A 21,654-nucleotide genomic window follows, 5' to 3' on the forward strand; every position below is an offset into this window, starting at 1 on the left:
CCCCTCTCACCTCCTTCTCCAGTCCCTGGAGCCCGATGCTTTCACAGATGATGGCCAGCTCTTGCTCACTGAGGTGGCCGCTACTGCCAACACCCAGCTCTTCCCAGATGCCCCGGACCCGGCTCTCAGGGGTGTCCAAGGAGGGGCTGCAGGGCTTCTGGAGACACCCAAAGACCTCAGAACCCCAAGCTGGCAGCTGGCCTGAAGCAGGGAGAGTGACAGGTAAACCCTATGCTTTAGGTGGAAGCACCTGGGGGGAACACACCAATGCTGGCAATGTACTCTGAAACCAGAGGGACAGGCAAATGCACACTCAAGTAGCAAAGCGTCAAAGGTGATGGGTACATGGTTGTTCGTTTCTGTGTTTGCAGATTTGCATAATAAAATGTCAGTGGTGGGAACGTTGTGATCCATTGGGGAAAGCTTTTTCTGAAGGGAACCTCCTAAGTCAGAAGTCAGAGCACTGAAAGCACATAAAAGAAGGCTGTATTATTTGTATTTAACAAAAAGAAAAAAAACAAAAACAAAAAACCCCCCAAAAACACACATAAAAATAAGACCCAAAAAACTAGACAAGTTATTTAAAAAACAATTTCGAGAAACTTATGTTTCTGAGCTTTGTCAGAGAGACAACTTGTGGAAGAACACAGACATGGGCATGCCCATAAGAAGCCATCCATGGATGAGCCTTGCTTCAAGCCAGACATCCCCTCCGCAGCCAGTCCATACTGGCCTGTGTGCTCATGAACAGCACTGTGCCAGGCTGAGGAAAATGACTTCTTTGAGATCCCTTCTAGCTTAAAGAGTCTGAAATTTCTAAAAGCACCTCTGATACTAGGGTTTTTTCCTCAGGAATAGTGGAGGAGGTAAATCAATCCTCTGAGGTCTGATATGAGTTTCATGCACTACTGTCAGCTCTAATCCGTGGAAAGGTTCCTGCTCAAGGCTAGGAGGAACCTGCGGGTGAAGACACCAAATCCCACCATGTACAACGTTCCCAGCCAGTCCTTCCTCTCCTGCCCTAAATTTATACTTCGAGGCCAAGGCAGTTAAGATGTGGTGGCCTGGCTGCTCTTCCTGATCTATGTGCTTCTGTCCAGCAGCACAGATGGGTGCTCAGGTCAGTCCCTCAGACATCCACCAAAGTAAACAACGATCAGTGGCCCTTGTCCTTGAGGACCACAATCTAGAGCATGCTTGGTTTCAGCTGCTGATTTTTAATTCAACAGAAATTCAAGGGCAATTCAGGTCTCTCTCTTTGAATGAAGTTTCTGTACTTTCTGCCCTGTGACATGCTCAGGGCATCCACAGACCCACATGTGGGCACACTGCTGCTGCCTCTGGTTATTCCTGCAGGGCTCCCAAGGACCAGGATTATGTCTGGCATTTCTTCTGGAGCACAGACAGGGCTGCTGATAGCTGCCAAGACTGCTTGCACACAGTTAGGAAGAGGATCTGCCGAGGCCTGACACATCAAGAAGGCAGTACAACAGGCCTGAGACCACCCGAAGGCCATGCCTGCCAGCTGGGGTCACACAGGTCCTCACAGACTATGAGACAGGGCAGGACATACTGCTCATTGAGCCAGTGGCCTCTAAGGGTCTGTCCCCAGGGGATGCTGAGAATCAAGTGACCACCTCCTAGCTGGGACTACCTCTGGAACAGGGGGCTCCCCAGTGTCCCCAGGGACACCACCCACTCTGCATGCTTCCCAGGAAATTACACATGGCTGCTCACTGTCTAATGACCTAGCTCCTTAAACTTCAAAGCACTGGTCAAAGGGAGGCAGCACCAACCCTGAAGCTGTGGCTTTACCTCGTGCTTCAAACAACTCATTCTGAGGTTCTTTAGCACTTTCAGCTTCTTCATCTGACTTGAGACTCTGTGAAAATGAAAAGAGAAGGATATAAATTCCCCAGAGTATGCGGCAGTGGCCAGAGCTCCAGGAACAGACAGAAAGGTATGTTCTGGGGTGGGGAAGGGACTGAGGAAGAGGAACAATAAGCTGGTGAGATGTAGCTCCTCGAAGGAATGCCCACAACTGCAGGAGGGCTCTGCACCCAGGCCGAGAGGCGCTGACACAGAGAAACTCCCTCTCACAGACTAAGTGCTACAGTGTAGACACAGGGACACAGGAAGTTCCTCAATGTAAACCAAAAATCATCAGTAGTTCACACTAAAAACATAATCAGGCACTTGTACCCTAAAAGGAGAGAAAATGCTCCCCAATCAACAGGTCCTTGTGGTACTGGCTTCAGAAACTAGCACTGGAGAGGAGTGGCTGTGGGGCATGGTCAACCTGCCATCACACCACATCATCTTGACATAAGCTTAATGGTCCTCACCTCTCCACACCCCATCCCTTATCCTTACCAGTTCAGCCAACAGTTTGAAGGAGAGTGGCTTTCTCTGTCTCTCCAAGAGCTCCAGGGACAGCATGATGTGTAGCAAACACCTGACACCTCAGGGCCCTTTGCAAGCTGCACCATGCAGAGTGCAGGCCACCAAGAAACACTCGACTCAAGTGAAAACCTCGTTATTGTGGCCAACTCAGCCAACTAAAAGTCAAAGTCTGCTTTTTTTTTTTTTTTAAATATTTTTTATTTATTTATCAGAGAGAGAGAAGGGGAGAGAGCGAGCACAGGCAGACAGAATGGCAGGCAGAGGCAGAGGGAGAAGCAGGCTCCCTGCTGAGCAAGGAGCCCGATGTGGGACTCGATCCCAGGACGCTGGGATCATGACCTGAGCCGAAGGCAGCTGCTTAACCAACTGAGCCACCCAGGCGTCCCCAAAGTCTGCTTTTGATAGGTGCTGTGTTTCCCATGACTGATCCTGGAAGGAATGCCAAGTTGACCAAGACTCAGCACCCCTCAGAGCCAGCACTGAAATGAGAGTGGAATTTTTCTAACGCATTCAGCCCAACCAACAACCTTAAAAACAACATTTTCTCATGTTCTAATTCCAGGGATCCAAGATGGTTTTACCAAGCAGAATGGTACAATGGAGATAGAGCTGACACTTCAGACCTCCAACTCTAAGGACCAAAGATTAAAGAGGATAAAAAAGCGAACACCTGGGGTTTGCTGGTATTGTCTACGCATATAACACCCCTGAGCAAAGGGACTCTAGGATTAAAGTAGATATGTTTGCTTCAACAAATGTTGAAAACATAAACAAATTAATGTGAGAGGCCCAGAGCTGTCTTACTAAAAATAAGTACCCATAAAACCCTACCAGACAAAGTATACATCATAGACAGCAGGAACCAGGAACCTTCTGAAATTCTTGAAAATAGGTCTAAGGAATCCATGGTTAACTTGAAAACTGTGGCTCTGCTCACGGATATTTCCTGACACAAAGGCTGTTGGGCTCCAGCAGCCCATCTTCTGGGTTGGTCCCAGCAGCAGTGAACAACTCAGGGACAGGCAGGGCTAGAATTAACCCCCAAGGCCCTGGAAGGTGTCTGGTACATCTTAACCAAATTGTAAGTGTGTGGGCCTTGGTATGTTCTAAGTATTCAAGGCAGGTGGGACTGTGGGCTTGGTACTTCCAAATTCCTAACCTTGCAGGAGCATCAGAAGAGCATCTTCCTTTTCTTTCCTCACTCCTATGAAACCATAAAACCAGTCTTCTTGCAGTGCTGGGGGAAAGCTGGTGGTGATAAGCAGGGGAGGGAAAGAAACAAGTGATTTGGGCACCAATTCTCCACTGCCCTAATATCTAAAGGAGTAACTCGCTGGCCAGAACTTCCCTGCAGACAATCAGACCCAGAGATGCTTTAGAATGAAATGTCATTTCCCAATGTGTACCCATGTTTCCAGTGACTTGAGATGCCCAGGAATGCCCACCTGTCCTCACATTCTCTTGTAGTCATGTCACCATGACTAATGAAATAGTGACCCAGGGTAGGGAAGGGGAACTGGACCCACCTCCACACTTTCCAAAGACGCAGAGCGGCGGAGCTGGCCTCTCCCAGAGGTCCAGGCCTGCTGTTCTGGTAAATATTTGGCTCCTACTGCAGGGCCACCTGGCTCAGGCTCGGGCCGGCTCCAGCGACCGTACCACTTAGAGCCGCTCACGTACTTTGGTGGGACAGCACGAGAGGCCGCTGGAAAGAAAACAGGAGATTTGGTGGGGGGCCCACACACACTGCTGCAACACATTCCAAGATGTGGAGTGCTGCTCTCACAGATACACACAGAGAACGTCTGGAAGAACACAGAGAACACTTAACAGCAGTCAATTGATTCTCTCTAACCCTCAGGCATGGGACTGAGACACCCAGGCTGGGACACAGGGACTTTCTACGCTAACCCTATGTGCTATTTACATTTTTTCTTTTTAAAAAGATTTTATTTATTTATTTGTCCAAGATTGAAAGAGAGACAGAGAGAGTGCGCGACCATGCGTGCACAAACAAGGGTAGTGGCAGGCAGAGGGAGAAAGCAGAACCCTGGGATTACGACCTGAGCCAAAGGCAGACACTTAACCCAACTGAGCCACCCAGGTGTCCCTGAGTGTTTTCTGAGCATATTTTGCTTTTTTTGTGGAGTAAAAGACTACTACTAATAAGAAAAGACTTCTTGAGACTATGGACTCTGAAAAACAATCTGAGGGTTTTGAAGGGGCGGGGGGTGGGAGGTTGGGGGAACCAGGTGGTGGGTATTAGAGAGGGCACGGATTGCATGGAGCACTGGGTGTGGTGCAAAAACAATGCATACTGTTATGCTGAAAAGAAATAAAAAACAAAAAATAAAAGACTTCTTGTTTATATAATAGAAGACTAGTACTAATGGCTTATTAGAAAAAAAGGAAAAAACCCTCCAATAATCCAGTGACATACTGCTCTTGAGATCAGAATGTCACTTCCCACCCTGCTCACTTCTGGACCCCAGCTGGGCAGGACCATCAGGGCACTGTGGGCGTGGACCTCACACGCAGCCCTGAAAGCTGAACTTTGTAGGTCTGAAGTGTGGCACAGAGGCAGGCTTGGGTTTTAGTTTGGGATTCATGATAATCCCTTAAACCCTAACAATCTCTTGTATTTCCTTCTTCTCTCCTGACCTATCCACTTCTGTACAGAGTAACTGGGGCCTCTCAGAGAACAAACAACACTGACTCTGTGTGGAATCTGGGTGAGGAGGAGACAGACTGGGGAGGGTATCATGGCAGCGACCAGGACAGGACATAGGTTCAGAGAAAAGTAACCAGAGTGGGCTGGCTGGACAGAAAGGTATAGGGTCCAGTGGAGAAAGGCCAGGCCAGGAAAACTGAGCAGCATTTCACTGAGAGGTGTCATGCTCCTTTGAGCCAGGCACCACACTATTCCTTTCTTCCATGTCCCCAAAAGCCAGGCCACAGCCCCTGCCCTTAGGACCGCATCAGACGAGGGGGCTGGGTACAGCCTGGCCAGTTGGAAGCACAGTGATACCAGTGGCAGACAGACACTGGGGTCGAGGAAGGAAGATGCTGAGCTCCACATGGGATGGATAGACTGTGAAGTGACAGCATGACATTTAAGGCAGCTGACAATACTCAGGGTGAATACAGCATTGCTCACCTCACTGGGGTACTTGAAGGTAATCATGGACACTATGCCAATCACCCTGGACAACAGGAATGTGATGTGCTGAAGAGGAGGGCAAAGTGTCCAGGTCAGCAGAAAGAAAACAAGAGAACCTCTGAGCAGACCCAGTGGCATTTGGAAGGGGGAAGCTACAAACATGGAAAAAGGTTCCCACCAAAGAGCTGCCAAAAGGCTAAGTGAGGACCAGTGAATGCAGGCTCCTGCATCTGAGCATGGTTTCTGGTTAGAGAGAGGCTGCAGGCTGATTAATATGGGTGGAGGAAGAAGTTTCCACAGTGAGGCGGTTTAGGAAGAGGGGAAAGTTCTATCAAGCAGGAAGTGGGAAGCTGGGGTACATTAAGGAAACAGAAAACTCAGAGTGCCTCTGATACTCCCCACCTTTGGCTGGCATGAAGTGAGGAGTGTCAGGCCACACATATGACCCTTTAAAAATCTTTGAAATCCAAAAGAAAAGAAAACAACAAAAAAATAGAATAAGTGGAAAAAACCTCCAAGTCCTAGAATAGTTCCTTTCTCTTTGGAGAAACTGAGCTTGCAACCACAGATCCAGTTTTATGTTTAGAAGCTCCAAGCATGGGGGCGCCCGGGTAGCTCAGTGGGTTAAAGCCTCTGTCTCGGCTCAGGTCATGATCCTAGGGTCCTGGGATCGAGCCCTGCATTGGGCTCTCTGCTCAGCAGAGGACCTGCTTCCCTCTCTCTCTCTGCCTGCCTCCCTGCCTACTTGTGATCTCTCTCTCTCTGTCAAATAAATAAATAAAGCCTTTTTTTAAAAAAAAGAAAGAAAGAAAAGAAAAGAAAAAAAGAAGCTCCATGCATTCTCCAGCATGGGAGGGGACCTGTAGTGTGAGGGACGCCACACCTTTCCATTCCTGTATGCCATCACCATGTACACATTCCCAAATCCTGTGTTCCTAAAGGCCAGTGGTCTTCTTCAGCTCTTAGAGAAGAAAAGTGTCAGATAAAGCAACCAGTGAATGCCCTGAGGGTCCTACACACGGTTCCCACTGCTACCCCCATGGCAGGGTTCTCCGCACTATACCCAGGTGCTCTGCAGCCTTCGGCAGTGGAAGGAGTGGGTTCTGTCTACACTGCATATAAAAGGGCACAGGGCTTGCAATTGGAAAACTGTGACTCGAGTCTTGATCATCACTTACTACTGTGGGATATTGAACAAATAAATCCCTTCACATATCAGGCCTCAGTTCCTCATCTGAAGAACCTCAGGGAATCTGGTACACTGAAGACAATCAATGTGAGCTCTCATTCTTTCTACTTCCCACTTCACTGCCCTCACACACTGCTATCCCTGCTATCCAGTCATGTAGCTTCTCCAGACCCAGGATCCGCCATGGCAGGAGGCTGCCGGGAGCCGAGGGAAAGAGCTCCCTGCCCAATCTGCTCATCAATTGCATGTCTCCAACCTCGAACACAGTGCCCCATGCTCCCTTTCACTCACCTGCCCAGTACTCATCAGAGACAGCCAAGATGGGTCGGAAGCATGGCTGCCACTCACAGTCTCAAGTCTGATGGAGCAGGTACTAACAACGATGTCTGTCAGCATCTTCTCACCCTTACCCCACAATCTACATGCCCCTGAATGGACCATTCTCCAAACCGTCCCTCCACCTCCTGACCACTACCAAAGCCAGAGGGCAACCCCCCTCCAGACACCACTTCCACTTGGGCTATCTTTGTCCCAGCAGCCCCATTCCCATAACGGGAGTCTAGTTAGGCCTACCAGCACAACACAACACTACTGTCTGACAAAACACACAGCAAGGTCTGTCTCTGGCTGCTGGCATCCTGTCTGCTCTGCCATCCTCCATGGTCTGGATACACCTGTGTCTGCACTAAGGTTTCAATTATCAAAACTTCAGCTGCTCTACATCTACTTTATCTTCTCAACAGCCCATGCTATAAGCACAGCACATGATATTATTTGACACTTGTGATACCCTGATTTATCATAATTATATATTTGCTCTTCATCTCATCCCTGGCTCGGAGCTCTTAAAACCCGTGGAATTTCCTAAATGACAAGAGCAACCAAACCTGAGTTTATGTTAACGAGGTGACTTCTGGAAAGCCCCTACGGTTGGGGGCTGGTTGCCCAGGGACACAACCATGTGATCCGAAGGTCAGCAGAGAGAAAACAAGAGAACTTCTGAGCAGACCCAGTGGCATTTGGAAGGGAGAAGCTACAAACAAGGGAAGCTATAAACCCTGACCTCCAGGGAAGGGGGACAGGCTAGAGATGGAGTTCAATCACCAATAGCCAGTGATTTGAACCGTAATGAAGCCTGCATAAAAACCCATCAGGATGGGGTTCACACATAGAGATTGGGGGAGAATGGCGTGCCTGGAGAGGGCATGGAAGCTCTGCATCCTTTCCTCACACCTTGCGCTGTGTCCTTTTTGACCTGCCTATTCCTGACTTACATTCTTTTATAATAAAGTAGTGATCTGATAAGTAAACTGTCTTCCTGAGTTCTAGGAACTCCTAATGCAAATTAATTGAACCTGAGGAAGGGGTTGTGGGAGCCTCTGATTTAGAGCCAGTCACTGGACCCGAGACTAAAGTGAGGCCACTTTGTGGGACTGAGCCCTTGGCCTGTGGGATCTGATGTCATCGGCAGGTAGGCAACATCAGGACTGAGTTACAATGTAGGAAACCCAGGTGGTGTTGGAGAATTGCTGGTGTGGGACAGACTACCACACATCTGGTGAGCAGAAGTACTGTGTATAAAGGAAAACAATAGAGCTTCTCCTTTCCAACACTATTACACAAATAAGGAAGCAAAAGAAGAAAAAACCCAAAATCTTATCCCAGTCCACACAGATTGGAAGTAAGGGAGTGGAGTTACAATTTAGTTCTCAGACCTGCTATAGTCTTCAATCTGAATATCACACTCCAGAAGGTAACAGATAAATAATGAAAACAACAACAACAACACTTGAAGTAAGAGGAAGAAATCCTTTTACTTGATTCCAAAGAACTACTGTCTTCATCAGAGGAGCCAACACCAGCACTTGATGACAATACTGCCACAAAACCTTCCTTAAATTCCTCAAAGTTAACCTGGTGAATATAAGAAAAGAGAGGTTAGCACTACTTTCAACAGATCTTAGCATTTTGTTTTTATTCTCAGATGGAAACATCTTAGTGTTGCCTTTAGCTCTGAGACCATTCATTTTCTCTAATATTCACTTAATATTTTGTTTAAGTAGAAGAATATAACATGAAAAGTAAAAGTAAGCCACAAACTAATCACCAAAAAGCCCCTATTACCAATTTTAATGATTAGAAAACAGTATCCAAAAGGGGGATTTGATGATCATAAAACATTAATATACATAAAGAAAATATCCAGGCTATCGCCACCCCAGCAAGAAATGGAATAATACCAGTACCTTAGAGGCTCCTCCACCATGGTTCCTTTCCTAATTAAATTCCCTGCCCCCCATAATATGACTTTTATGGTATTAACATCTTTGCCTTTGTCCTCATTTGTATGCAACCAAGAACAATATGGTTTAGTTTTACCTCTTTTCAAATTTGATCTAAATGGAATCATATGCATATATTCTTTTATATCTGGCTTCTTAGACTCATTATTAAGCTTCTGTAATATTCATTCAAGCAGCCATGTGTAGTGCATTTTCTCTACTGTGTAATATACTCCATTATTTAACATGCAAAAATGTATTAATCCATTCTTCTACTGATGGATATTCCCATTGTTTCCAGTGGCTGGTTATTTTTTAAAAAAATGCTTTGAACTGTATCGCATATGTGTTTTTAGGAGCTTCTTAGGAGTATGTGCTGAAGAATTGGATTGCTGGGCCATAGAAAGTGCATTTAAATCCTCTTGGTGGGACTTCCACTCATGCGTGAGGCGAGCGGAACCAGAGTCGAGACCAGAGGCCGAACTCGGGATCTGACAAGATGGCCGGGCTGCCCCGCAGGATTATCAAGGAAACCCAGCGTTTGCTGGCAGAACCAGTTCCTGGCATTAAAGCAGAACCAGATGAGAGCAACGCCCGTTATTTTCATGTGGTCATTGCTGGTCCTCAGGATTCCCCCTTTGAGGGAGGGACTTTTAAGCTTGAACTATTCCTACCAGAAGAATACCCGATGGCAGCCCTTAAAGTACGTTTCATGACCAAAATTTATCATCCTAATGTAGACAAGTTGGGAAGAATATGTTTAGATATTTTGAAAGATAAGTGGTCCCCAGCACTGCAGATCCGCACAGTTCTGCTATCGATCCAGGCTTTGTTAAGTGCTCCCAATCCGTATGATCCGTTAGCAAACGATGTAGCAGAGCAGTGGAAGACCAACGAGGCCCAAGCCATAGAAACAGCTAGAGCATGGACTAGGCTATATGCCATGAATAACATTTAAAATCGATCTGATCATCAAGTGTGCATCACTTATCCTGTTCTGCCAAGACTTCTTCCTTTTTTGTTTGCATTTAATGGACACAGTCTTAGAAACATTACAGAATAAAAGCCCAGACATCTTCAGTCCTTTGGTGATTAAATGCACATTAGCAAATCTATGTCTTGTCCTGATTCACTGTTGTAAAGCATGAGCAGAGGCTAGAAGTACCATCTGGATTATTGTGAAACGTTTGCAGTGGCCCTTCTCTGCTTTTATTCATTTCCCCCATCATGGTTAAGCACTGTGAATGAAGGTAGTTGTCAGGGTTAGCTGCAGGGGTTTGGGTGTTTTTCTTTATTACTTTTTTGAGGGGGAGAGGTAGTTTTATTTTAATTTTATGGGCTCCTTTCCCCCTTTTTATGGTGATCTAATTGCATTGGTTAAAAGCAGCTAACCAGTTCTTTAGAATATGCTCTCTAGCCAAGTCTAACTTTATTTAGACACTGTAGATGGACAAGCTTGAGTGTTTGAACCAAAATGGGAACATTAAACAAACATCACAGCCCTCACTAATAACATTGTGACTTTGCTGTCAAGTGTAGAATCCTTCCTTCAAGAAAAAGCTTGTGACCATTTTGTATGGCTTGTCTGAAAACTTCTGTAAATCTTATGTTTTAGTAAAATATTTTTTGTTATTCTAAAAAATTAAAAAAAAAAAATCCTCTTGGCGAGCTGAATCTTTTACTGCTATAAAATGCTAACCCTCTTTACTTCAGTAATTTTTTTTTAATTATTTATTTATTTTCAGCATAACAGTATTCATTATTTTTGCACCACACCCAGTGCTCCATGCAATCCATGCCCTCTATAATACCCACCACCTGGTACCCCAACCTCCCACCCCCCCGCCACTTCAAACCCCTCAGATTGTTTTTCAGAGTCCATAGTCTCCCATGGTTCACCTCCCCTTCCAATTTCCCCCAACTCCCTTCTCCTCTCTATCTTCCCAAGTCCTCCATGCTATTTGTTATGCTCCACAAATAAGTGAAACCATAGGATAATTGACACCCTCTGCTTGACTTATTTCACTCAGCATAATCTCTTCCAGTCCCGTCCATGTTGCTACAAAAGTTGGGTATTCATCCTTTCTGATGGAGGCATAATACTCCATAGTGTATAGGGACCACATCTTCCTTATCCATTAGTCCACTGAAGGGCATCTTGGTTCTTACCACAGTCTGGCGACCGTGGCCATTGCTGCTATAAACATTGGGGGTACAGATGCCCTTTTTTCACTACATCTGTATTTTTGGGGTAAATACTCAGTAGTGCGATGGCAGGGTCATAGGGAAGTGCTATTTTTAATTTCTTGAGGAATCTCCACACTGTTCTCCAAAGAGGCTGCACCAACTTGCATTCCCACCAACAGTGGAAGAGGGTTCCCCTCTCTCCACATCCCCTCCAACACACGTTGTTTCCTGTCTTGCTAATTTTGGCCATTCTAACTGGTGTAAGGTGATATCTCAATGTGGTTTTAATTTGAATCTCCCTGAGGACTAGTGATGATGAACATTTTTTCATGTGTCTGATAGCCATTTGTATGTCTTCATTGGAGAAGTGTCTGTTCATATCTTCTGCCCATTTTTTGATATGATTGTCTGTTTTGTGTGTGTTGAGTTTCAGGAGTTCTTTATAGATCCTGGATATCAACCTTTTGTCTGTACTGTCATTTGCAAATATCTTCTCCCATTCCATGGGTTGCCTCTTTGTTTTCTTGACTGTTTCCTTTGCTGTGCAGAAGCTTTTGATTTTGATGAAGTCCTGAAAGTTTATTTTGGCTTTTGTTTCCTTTGCCTTTGGAGACGTATCTTGAAAGAAGTTGCTGTGGCTGATATCGAAAAGATTACTGCCTATGTTCTCCTCTAGGATTCTGATGAATTCCTGTCTCATGTTGAGGTCTTTTATCCATTTTGAGTTTATCTTTGTGTATGGTGTAAGAGAATGGTCGAGTTTCATTCTTCTACATATAGCTGCCCAGTTTTCTCAGCACCATTTATTGAAGAGACTGTCTTTTTTCCACTGTATATTTTTTCCTGTTTTGTCGAAGAGTATTTGCCCATAGAGTTGAGGGTCCATATCTGGGCTCTCTACTCTGTTCCACTGATCTATGTAATGTTTTTTACCATAAAGACTAGTTTTCTTTTGGTTAGTATTTACAAGATATATTTTTTCACCAAATTTTAATAATGTCAATTTTTTATAGCCATATATTTCAGGTGCCATTTATAAAATCTTTTTTATCTTTATCTTTTAACTATTTAGTCTATTTACATTTAATATAATTACTGATATATTTGGGTTTAAATCTAGTATTCTGTTGTGTGTTTTCAATCTGACCTGCTTGTGTTTTCTCCCTCGTTCTCTCTCTTAGGATTTACTGATTTTTTTTTTTAGTACTTCATTTTCCCTTTATTAAGTTAGAAGTTATATAGTCTATTTCCTTTCTCTGGCCATTTATCCTAAAAATTACAACACAAATCCTCAGCTTATCAAAGTTTACTCTCAGTTGATACTTTTACCCTCTTCCATGACAATATGAAGCTGATGTAACACTTTCATCTACTAGAGTCCTGACTTTCATGCCTTTCTTATGAGTTGCCATATATTTGAACTTGTTCCATTTTAAACCCCCACAAAATATTTTTTGTTTCATATAATCAGTGTTCATTAATAATTATCCAAATATTTACCGCTTTGTTTTTCATTTGTTCTTGTATTTCTGACCTTCTGTCTAGGATAATTTTCATCTATTTGAAGTGCATGGTTTAGAATTTCATTTTTCTTAAGTATGCTGATGCTAAATTCTTTTTAGTTTGATTGTCTGAAATGTTTTTTTAATTTCACTTTCGATAGACTTTCAAGCAGATAAATATTTTATTAGAAAAATAGTAAAAATAGTAAAAATGACCAAAATGTCCACAAATGGACTGGGGAAGTAAATTATGATATAGTCAAAAAATGAAATGATGATGGAAAAAACACTAACAAGATGTACGGTATTTCACAGATATAATATGGAGTAAAGAAGTCCGAGAGTATGTACTGAGCATGTACTGTGTTTTTCCATTCTACAAAGATCAGAAACAGGCAAAACCAATCTGTGGTGTTGGTGTCAGGACAATGGTGGCCTTAGTGACAGAGGGTCTGCAAGGAACATGGGGAGGGATTCAGAATGCTGGTTACCCAGCTGTGCTCAGTATAGGATAGTTATTGAGTGTGCACTTCTAATATGTGCTCTGTTCTCTATGGGTGCTTCAATAAAAGTCACACAGAAAGATGTCAACAGAAAGGCTTATGCACGTCAAAATATCACCAGTAAATTCTGGTGTGGAGTTGTAGGTCCAAGTATGCTTCTCAAATCTGGCACAGAATCTGAATGAGAAAACTCTGTTGCTGCCACTGAGCACTAAATGTAGCTGTTTGCCTGGGATACGCATGTTATTGTAAACTGACGTTGGATTATTTGTGTATTTGTTTATTTTTGTCTCCCCAACTAGCATGTGAAGACACTGCCGGCAAACAGTAGTACTCAACAAACATTTATTGGATGTGTTGGCCTCTGTATCTTTTCATAACTGAGCAGAACTCCCCTTCTAATGGGCGCATTCTTTCACTTTTAGTCTTTTTTTTTTTTTAAGATTATATTTATTTATTTGACAGACAGAGATCACAAGTAGGCAGAGAGGCAGGCAGAGAGAGAGAGAGGAGAAAGCAGGCTCCCCACCAAGCAGAGAGCCCGATGCGGGGCTCGATCCCAGGACCTTAGGATCATGACCTGAGCTGAAGGCAGAGGCTTAACCCGCTGAGCCACCCAGGTGCCCCTAAACATGAATAATTCTTTTTTTTTAAGATTTTATTTATTCCTTTGACAGAGACAAATCAGAAGTAGGCAGAGAGGAAGGCAGAGAGAGGAGGAAGCAGACTCCCTGCCAAGCAGAGAGCCCGATGCGGGACTCGATTCCAGGACCCTGAGATCATGACCTGAGCCAAAGGCAGCAGCTTAACCCACTGAGCCACCCAGGTGCCCCTCACTTTTACTCTTAAAGGATCTTTTTGCTGAGTATAGAATTCAGGTTGCCAGATATTTTCTATTAGCACATTGGAAATACCTCTCCACTGGTTTCTGGCTTGTATTGTTATTACATCTGAGAAGGCAGCCATCCATCTACCTAATAATTACCTAAAAAAAATACATTTTATTTATAATTACCTAAATAAAATACAATTACCTAAATAAAATACATTTTTTTTTGCCTGACAGCTTTAAAAAATTATTAAACTTTTCATTTTGAGGTAACTATAGATTCACATGCAGTTATAGGAAAAAATGCAGAGATCCTGTGCAACCATCTCTGGCTGTTTTTCCAATGATTTCTCTATGTTTACTTTCAGTTTCACAATAATATGATCAGGTGTAGATGTCTTTGTAAATATGCTACTTGGAATTCAGTGGGCTTTAGGGATCCTGAATCTGTTCTGGATGGTTTTTTTTTTTTAGCTCTTATATATTCACATAATGCCCCACCTCATTCACTCCTTTCCTCCTGGGATTCCAAATAAAGGAATGTTGGAAGGTTGGACCTTCTCATTCTACCTTTACCTTTTGTTATATCTTCGTGCTGTATTCTGAATGATCCCAGTTACTGAATGCTCTCCTTGACTGTGTCTAATTTGCTTAAAGAGCTGTTAAACTCTTGCATTAGGTTTTGATTTTGGCCATCACACTATTTGATTCTAAAAGCTTTATTCGGTGATCCCAGAGTCCTGGAATCGAGCCCCACATCGGGCTCTCTGCTCTGTAAGCCTGTTTCCTCCCCCTTCTCTCTCTCTCTGCCTGCCTCTCTGCCTACTTGTGATCTCTGTCTGTCAAATAAATAAATAAAACCTTAAAAAATTTTATTCAGTTTTTTGTTCAGATTTATCATTTCTTAGAGTTCCCTCTTTCCTATAGGTATTTTCAAGCTTTGAAAAAAACTCCTAACACAGTTAGTCACAACAGTTGTTTTATATTTTGTTTGCAGTAATTCCTCTACCTTACAAGCTGTGTGTTTGCCTCTGCTGCCTGTTGATTTTCCTGGTTCTTGCTCATCCTGTGTTATTTGTGTACTGGTTATCCTTGATTGCAGCTGGTTATTGAATTTGACTATTAGATGGGGATAATTACAGGTCTTGAATGCTGGCACTTCTTAAGAGAAGACTTTTGTTTGCTTTTGCTAGATGCCTCAGGGCACCACCTGACCAGGACCACCTTTAGCTAAATGAGGTTTATCTAGACCACTGAGAGGTGACAAGCCCCGAAAGCAAAAAGCACAATGGCTGTTTCAGATCTTTCCTTAAACTGGGGGCTAGTTTATCAGATTCTCTACCTTGGGTGAGAATCCTTTGCTCCAGGGAGTAAAAGGAGAAGCAGACTCCCATGTGAGCAGGAAGCCTAATGTGGGGCTGGATCCCAGGAACCCTGGATCATGGCCTGAGCTGAAAGCACACACCTAACTGAGCCACCCAGGCACCCCTCAACCTGTGTTTTGACATAGATTTCCCTGGTCCTCTGAGGTCCCAAAGACCACATCAATTTCAGTTTCTCAGCAATAATGGGGTTTTGTGTGCTGGACTGAACCTCTCTCAGTGTGTGACTTACAGATTTTTAGACCAGTAATTCTTCACTGACTTATTTCCTCTTTACCATTTTCAAGATCTTTGTTTTTATGATTTTGTTCAGCTTTTTCAGTAGCCCTCACTGGAAGGTCAGCCTGAGTGTGCTAACCTGCTACTACCAGAATGTCTGAAGCCTATTCATACTTTTTTAGGACTGCATAAATTTCATCAGATGGATCTAGCAGAATTTATTTAAGCAATCTCATATTTAAAAGGTTTTTCCCAATCTTTTGCTATTTGAATCAATACTAGAATGAATATCTTGCATAGACTTCATTTCATATGAAGATATACATGATATTTCGTCAATTATCACGTTCCTAGCTTCTGCATGTTGCATAGCACATATTAAGTGCTCAAAAATACCTGTTGAAGGGACACCTGGATGGCTCAGTCAGTTTAGCGTCTGCCTTTGGCTCAGGTCATAAACCCAGGATCCTGGGATGGAGTCCCTCATGGGGCTCCCTGCTCAGTGGTGAGCCTGCTTCTCTCTGCCTGACACTCCTCTTGGTTGTGCTCTCTCTGACAAATAAATAAATAAAATCTTTAAAAAAAATACTTGTTCAATATATGGAAGCAAAATGAAATGACAACTTTGCTTGATCTAATCTTAGATTTCTTTTGTCTTTTATAATACTTATCATCTGATTTTCTTCCAACCACTAAACAGTAGTGGGATCTGATGGCCAAGTGTGTTGCCATTTTACCTGATACTATTGTTTTTTCTTAAAGATTTTATTTATTTGAGAGAGAGACAGAAATATTGAAAGAAAACATGAGCAGGGGAAGGGGTGGAAGGAGAGGGAGAGGGAGAAACAGACCCCTTGCTGAGCAGGGAGCCTGCCATGGAGCTCCATCCTAGGGCCCTGGGATCATTACCTGAGCCAAAGGCAGATACTTAAACAACTGAGCCACCCAGGATATTATCTGATATTATTCTGATATTATTCTTGTGTTTCTGAGTTTTCTTTCTTCATAGCTCAATAAAGGGGGAAGAACAAATCCACAATATTCAGGTGCTTCACCAAAAAGGACACACCGTCATCTCTGTATAATCTCACACTCACTCATCACAAACAGAGGTTAGGCCCTGTGATTGGCAATCACTTTCAACTTTAAAATTATTATCAGTAACACTATGTTAAGAATTTTTTTTCAAGTATATGCACCCCTATGTTTATAGTAGTATTATTTACAACAGCAAAGATACAGAAGCAGCCCAAGTGTCTGTCAAGAGACAATGGATAAGGAAAATGTGATATATGTATACAAAGGAATACTGCTCAGTCATAAGAAAGGATGAGATCTTATCATCTGTGTCAACATGAATGGACCCAGAGGGTATTATGCTAAGTGAAGTAAGTACAGAAAGACAAATGCCATAGGATTTCACTTATGGTCATTTAAAAAATAGAATCTAAAAAATAAAACAAATGAATAAACAAACAAAAATCAAAAACAGACTCAAAAATACAGAGAACAAATTGACTGATGGTTGCCAAAGAAGAGGTAGTAGGAGGATGGACAAAATGTTGAAGGAAAGTTGGAGATATAGGCTTCCAGTCATGGAATGAGTAACTCACGAGGATAAAAGGCAAAGCATAGAGAATATAACTGATGATATTGTAGTAATATATGGTGACAGATGTAGTTACACCTGTGGTGAGCATAGCATAACATATATACTTTTCTAATCACTATGGTATACATCTAAAACTACTGTAACATTGTATGTCAACTATATTTCAATTTAAAAAATAATTATTTTTTGAGAGTAAAATTCTCTTTCTAACCAAATTTAAAATACTAAAGGTAAGATCCTTGCCACTAATAAAGAAACATGAGAACATAACATAAAATGCACATGGGAATTTCCCACACTCCACAGGAATCTTGGGCCACATTAATTTCTGGCCTGAAACCAGACCTTGATGTTTCTTTAACAGGAAATAGGAATTAAAAATGAGCATACTTCAATGAATTAAAACATTATCTTTTTAATTCAAATTAATATTATCCTTCATTTTTGTAACTGAATTGAAGTATCAATGACCAACATTTACATGATGTCATATACGTTAGTTTCTACAAGGAAACTGGATGTGTGATACTTGAACTGAAAAGCCAATCAATTCTCCTGGATAAAAGATTTCTCTTGATTTTTCTCTGAAATCTCCTGAAATCTCCACCATTTGGTTTCTGTTGTAGAAAATGGTGACAACTATCTGGATATTTATGGCTTGACACCAGCTTCCCCTAAAACACCTATAGAAGGTTTCACCTAAGTGGTGGCTCTGTGAGCTATGTCCTTTCTGTGGGATGAGGCAGAGGAACAATAAAAACTCTGACAGCAGAAATAATCCATCATGAGCACTATCACAGAGGAGATGGTATAAAGTGTAGGGTGGAGCAGGTCCCTAGAGGCATCAGGTGGTGTGGGCACTGCTCTTGAAATGTTACAGAGAGGGAAGGGGGGACAACTTCAAGTCAGACTCAAGAGCACTAATGGAAGCAAAGCTATTTCTTGATTTACTCAACACCTGACTTGCTTTTTGGAAACAGAAATCATGGCTGTAAGAGAATGGAGTTGGGACAGACACAAAGATGGATGAACATCCACAGATCTTTTCCACGTGCCACCATTCATCAGAAAAGTTTAGGCTCCTGTCCTTGCTTATGACTGTCTTATCTCTCCTTCTAACACACCTCCCCATAAAAGTATGGAGAAACTTCCAGCCTCCCAGAAGGATTACAACTCAAAGGAACTGCTTTATGGGATACATGTGATGTGGGGGAGGCCAGAAATCTCAATTCCAACTTGACTTTTTCTCCTTACTGATGTTCCAATACTAAACTTTTTTTTTCTATCATAATTTGATGTTTTTTTTTTTTAAAGATTTTATTCATTTATTTGAGAAAGAGAGAGAGAGAGAGTAAGCGAAAGAGAGAGTACAAGCCAAGGGGAGAGGCAGAGGGAGAAGCAGAGCCCAATGTGGGACTCGATCCCAGGACCTTGGGATCATGACCTGAGCCAAAGGCAGATACTTGGCCAACTGAGCCATCCAGGGGCCCCAATGTGAAGTTTCTAAATGTTGTACTATGGTTGCTGGAGGGGAGGGGGTTAGGGGGATAGGGTAGGTGGGTGATGGACACTGGGGAGGGTATAGTTCTGTGTATTGTGTAAGACTGATGAATCATGGACCTGTACCCCTGAAACAGATAATACATTATATGTCAATAAAAAAAAAAATCAGTAAATGTTATACCACTTCTGCACATACAAAACAAAGCAGGGTAAGGCTTGGGAATGAGATGATCTGTTCAATCAGCAGAACCTCCCATCTGAATATGAACCCCAAAGTTATTCTTTTGGTTTTGAATTTTCTCAACTACCAAAAATAACCAAGAAAACCAGATCATCTGTTTTTACTGCTTGAATAACCAGAGTGCTGATTTTCACAATGTATGTTTTTTATGATGTTTGAACATTATAAAAAGTACACCTGATTTGGGGCTCCTGGGTGCTACAGTCAGTTAAGTGGCTGATACCTGGTTTCAGCTCAGATCCTGATCTCAGGGTCATGACATCAAACGCTGCATTAGCTCTGTGCTCAGCACAGAGTCTGCTTGACTCTCCTTCCCTCTCCCTCTGCCCACCCCACCCCGCAAATGAATAAGTAAATCCCTAAAAAAAATACACCTGGGGCGCCTGAGTGGCTCAGTCAGTTAAGTATGATCCTGGGGGTCCTGGGATTGAGCCCCAAGTCAGGCTCCCTGCTCATGAGTAGTCTGCTTCTCTCTCTCCCTCTGTGTGTGTGTGTGCTCTTTTTCTCTCTCTAGCTCTCTCTCTCTCTCAAATAAATAAATAAAATCTTTAAAAATATATTTTAAAAAATACACCTGACTCTTAAGTTCTTAAAAACAACAACAACAACACAAAAAAACCAAAAGGCAGGAGTAGAGTAAAAAGAAACAGAGAATGGGTGTGGTCAGCTTAATTGAGGCAGAGCTCCCTAAGAGGGAGTAACATTATCCTACTGACAGGCATTGGGAAGTAGCAAGAGGTACAGTTCATCTGGACTTTCTCCCTGTACCAGAAGTGAGGGTTTTTTTCCTTGGTTTTCTTCATTTGTTTTTGTCCAAGAGCCAATTCAAAAATATCTGCAAGCTGGATTTTTTTTCTCACTTGATAATAAAAACAGTTTCATTGATTTCTGTGGCAGGAAAAACAACAACAACAACAACCTCTTTCTTCAAAGTTAAGACGACCAACACTGCTTCTATGACACAAGTTAATATCTAGACATAATTAAGCAGTAGGGACAAGGCGGGAGGTACTTTTTAGTATTTCTGTCAGGAAAGCAAGTTGTGGTCTAGGTTCTAGATCACCATTCTGGATGATCTTCAATTTCCTAGTGAAAAGGAGCAGAGATAGAGTACTTTCTATCTGGCCTAGATGAAATCACAGGACACCTCTGAATATAGGTATCTTTTGTTCCTGCAGCAGTGGTGTGCACTTGCTTTGTCTAGCTGCTAGAAAGAATTGCAAGCTTTGTCATTTTACTGGACAACATGCCTTCAAGGCACTTCAAGGCATCCAGTGTGTCATCTGCCCACAGATCCTTTTATTTTTGTGAATCACCTGCCTCCCACCCATACAGCCTTCCACCCCATGCCTGACACCCAAAAAATCTCTCAAACATCTTTCTGGACAAACTAAACCAAACCAAAGTCTGGAAGTAACTATGCTTTCAAAAAAAAGTAATCTGAAGGAAACTCTTGCTTCAGTGGAGGAGTCCCCAGAAGGAAAAGCGCTGTTCAAGTTTCTAGTAACTCTACTCTGGTGTGTCTTTAGTCCACTGATATTTCTCAAATGCCTGCAGTTAACTACAGTACTCTGTGCTTTTCTTTATAAGAATGAAGAAAAATACCCACCCTGGCAAAGTGGTCATTTCCAAGAAGTGTTTGCAGAAGGATGGGCAGCTGCTTTTCCAGATGCAGCTTGAGGCAGAGCTGGGTCAGTTCCTCCCGGTCCAGAAAGCCTGTCCCTGTTGTGTCACAGCTGCTGTAGACTTCCCTGAGCTGTGAAACATAGTGGTTCTCTTCTTCTTCGTCCATCCCATAGCAAGCTGGACATGCCAGGGGAAAAAAGAAAATCAAGAGTACACTCTTACTGCCATACCTCACACATTCTTTCACTGCTCTGATGAGCCTCAGCAAGGTGGCCCAGGTGCAGGTAGGGGCTGGGCACAGGGGAAAAGGCATCCAAGGTGCTCTCAGTTTTATGTGAGGCCTCTGTAGGAGAGGCCAGAAGCATGTGACCAGGGAGCCAGTCCCCGTTCACAAACCCCAGAATCTCTTTGTTCTTTAAGATAAATATCTATTATTGGGGCACCTGAGTGGCTCAGTTAATCATTCAACTATTGATTTCATTTCAGGTCATGATTTCAGGGTCCTGTGACCAAGCCCCATGGCAGGCTCCCTGCTCAATGGAGAGTCTACTTGTCCTCTGCCCCTCCACCTGCCCTCTCTCTCTCTTTTAAATAAATAAATCTTTTAAAGAAATTTTTAAAAAATTATCTAGGGAGCACCCAGGTGGCTCAGTCATTAAACACCTGCCTTTGGCTCAGGTCATGATTCCAGGGTCCTGGGATCGACCCCCGCATCAGGCTCTCTGCTCAGTGGGAAGCCTGCTTCTCCCTCTCCCATTCCCCCTGCTTGTGTTTCCTCCCTTGCTGTGTCTCTCTCTGTCAAATAAATAAATAAAATCTTTAAAAAAAAAAAAAGAAAGAAAAGAAATTTAAAAATTATCTATTGTAGAATAATCAGAAAAAAGAGGTAAATGTAAAATAGAGAGCTAAAATTATTCCCCCCAAATTATGAATATTTTGGCAAGTATATATACATATATATATACACTCTAATTTCCCTTATAGTATTTTTCCCTTATTAGTATTCAATTACAAAT

At 42.8% G+C, this 21,654-nt stretch overlaps 1 protein-coding gene and 1 pseudogene across 12 annotated transcripts in view; one reads left to right on the forward strand and one right to left on the reverse strand.

Moving 5' to 3' along the window:
* The window catches only part of NINL (ninein like), a 154,478-nt gene that overhangs the window by 62,390 nt on the left and 70,434 nt on the right, over positions 1 to 21,654 (reverse strand). For all 11 annotated transcript variants that reach the window (XM_082744268.1, XM_082744267.1, XM_082744263.1 and 8 more), the window contains exons 2-6: positions 20,622 to 20,815; positions 8,570 to 8,666; positions 3,930 to 4,108; positions 1,816 to 1,882; positions 11 to 201 (exon numbers count right to left, since the gene is read on the reverse strand). In XM_082744268.1, the coding sequence (XP_082600394.1) occupies positions 11 to 201; positions 1,816 to 1,882; positions 3,930 to 4,108; positions 8,570 to 8,666; positions 20,622 to 20,804 (717 nt within the window). In that variant the 5' untranslated portion in view covers positions 20,805 to 20,815. The remainder of the gene's footprint in view (positions 1 to 10; positions 202 to 1,815; positions 1,883 to 3,929; positions 4,109 to 8,569; positions 8,667 to 20,621; positions 20,816 to 21,654) is intronic.
* LOC309872673 (ubiquitin-conjugating enzyme E2 N pseudogene) lies at positions 9,454 to 10,641 on the forward strand (annotated as a pseudogene). The gene has a single exon. The product of its transcript is annotated as a ubiquitin-conjugating enzyme E2 N pseudogene (transcript).

The sequence above is a fragment of the Mustela nivalis genome (genome assembly GCF_964662115.1).
Source record: "Mustela nivalis genome assembly, chromosome: 8".
In the NCBI taxonomy this organism is placed as follows: domain Eukaryota; kingdom Metazoa; phylum Chordata; class Mammalia; order Carnivora; family Mustelidae; genus Mustela; species Mustela nivalis.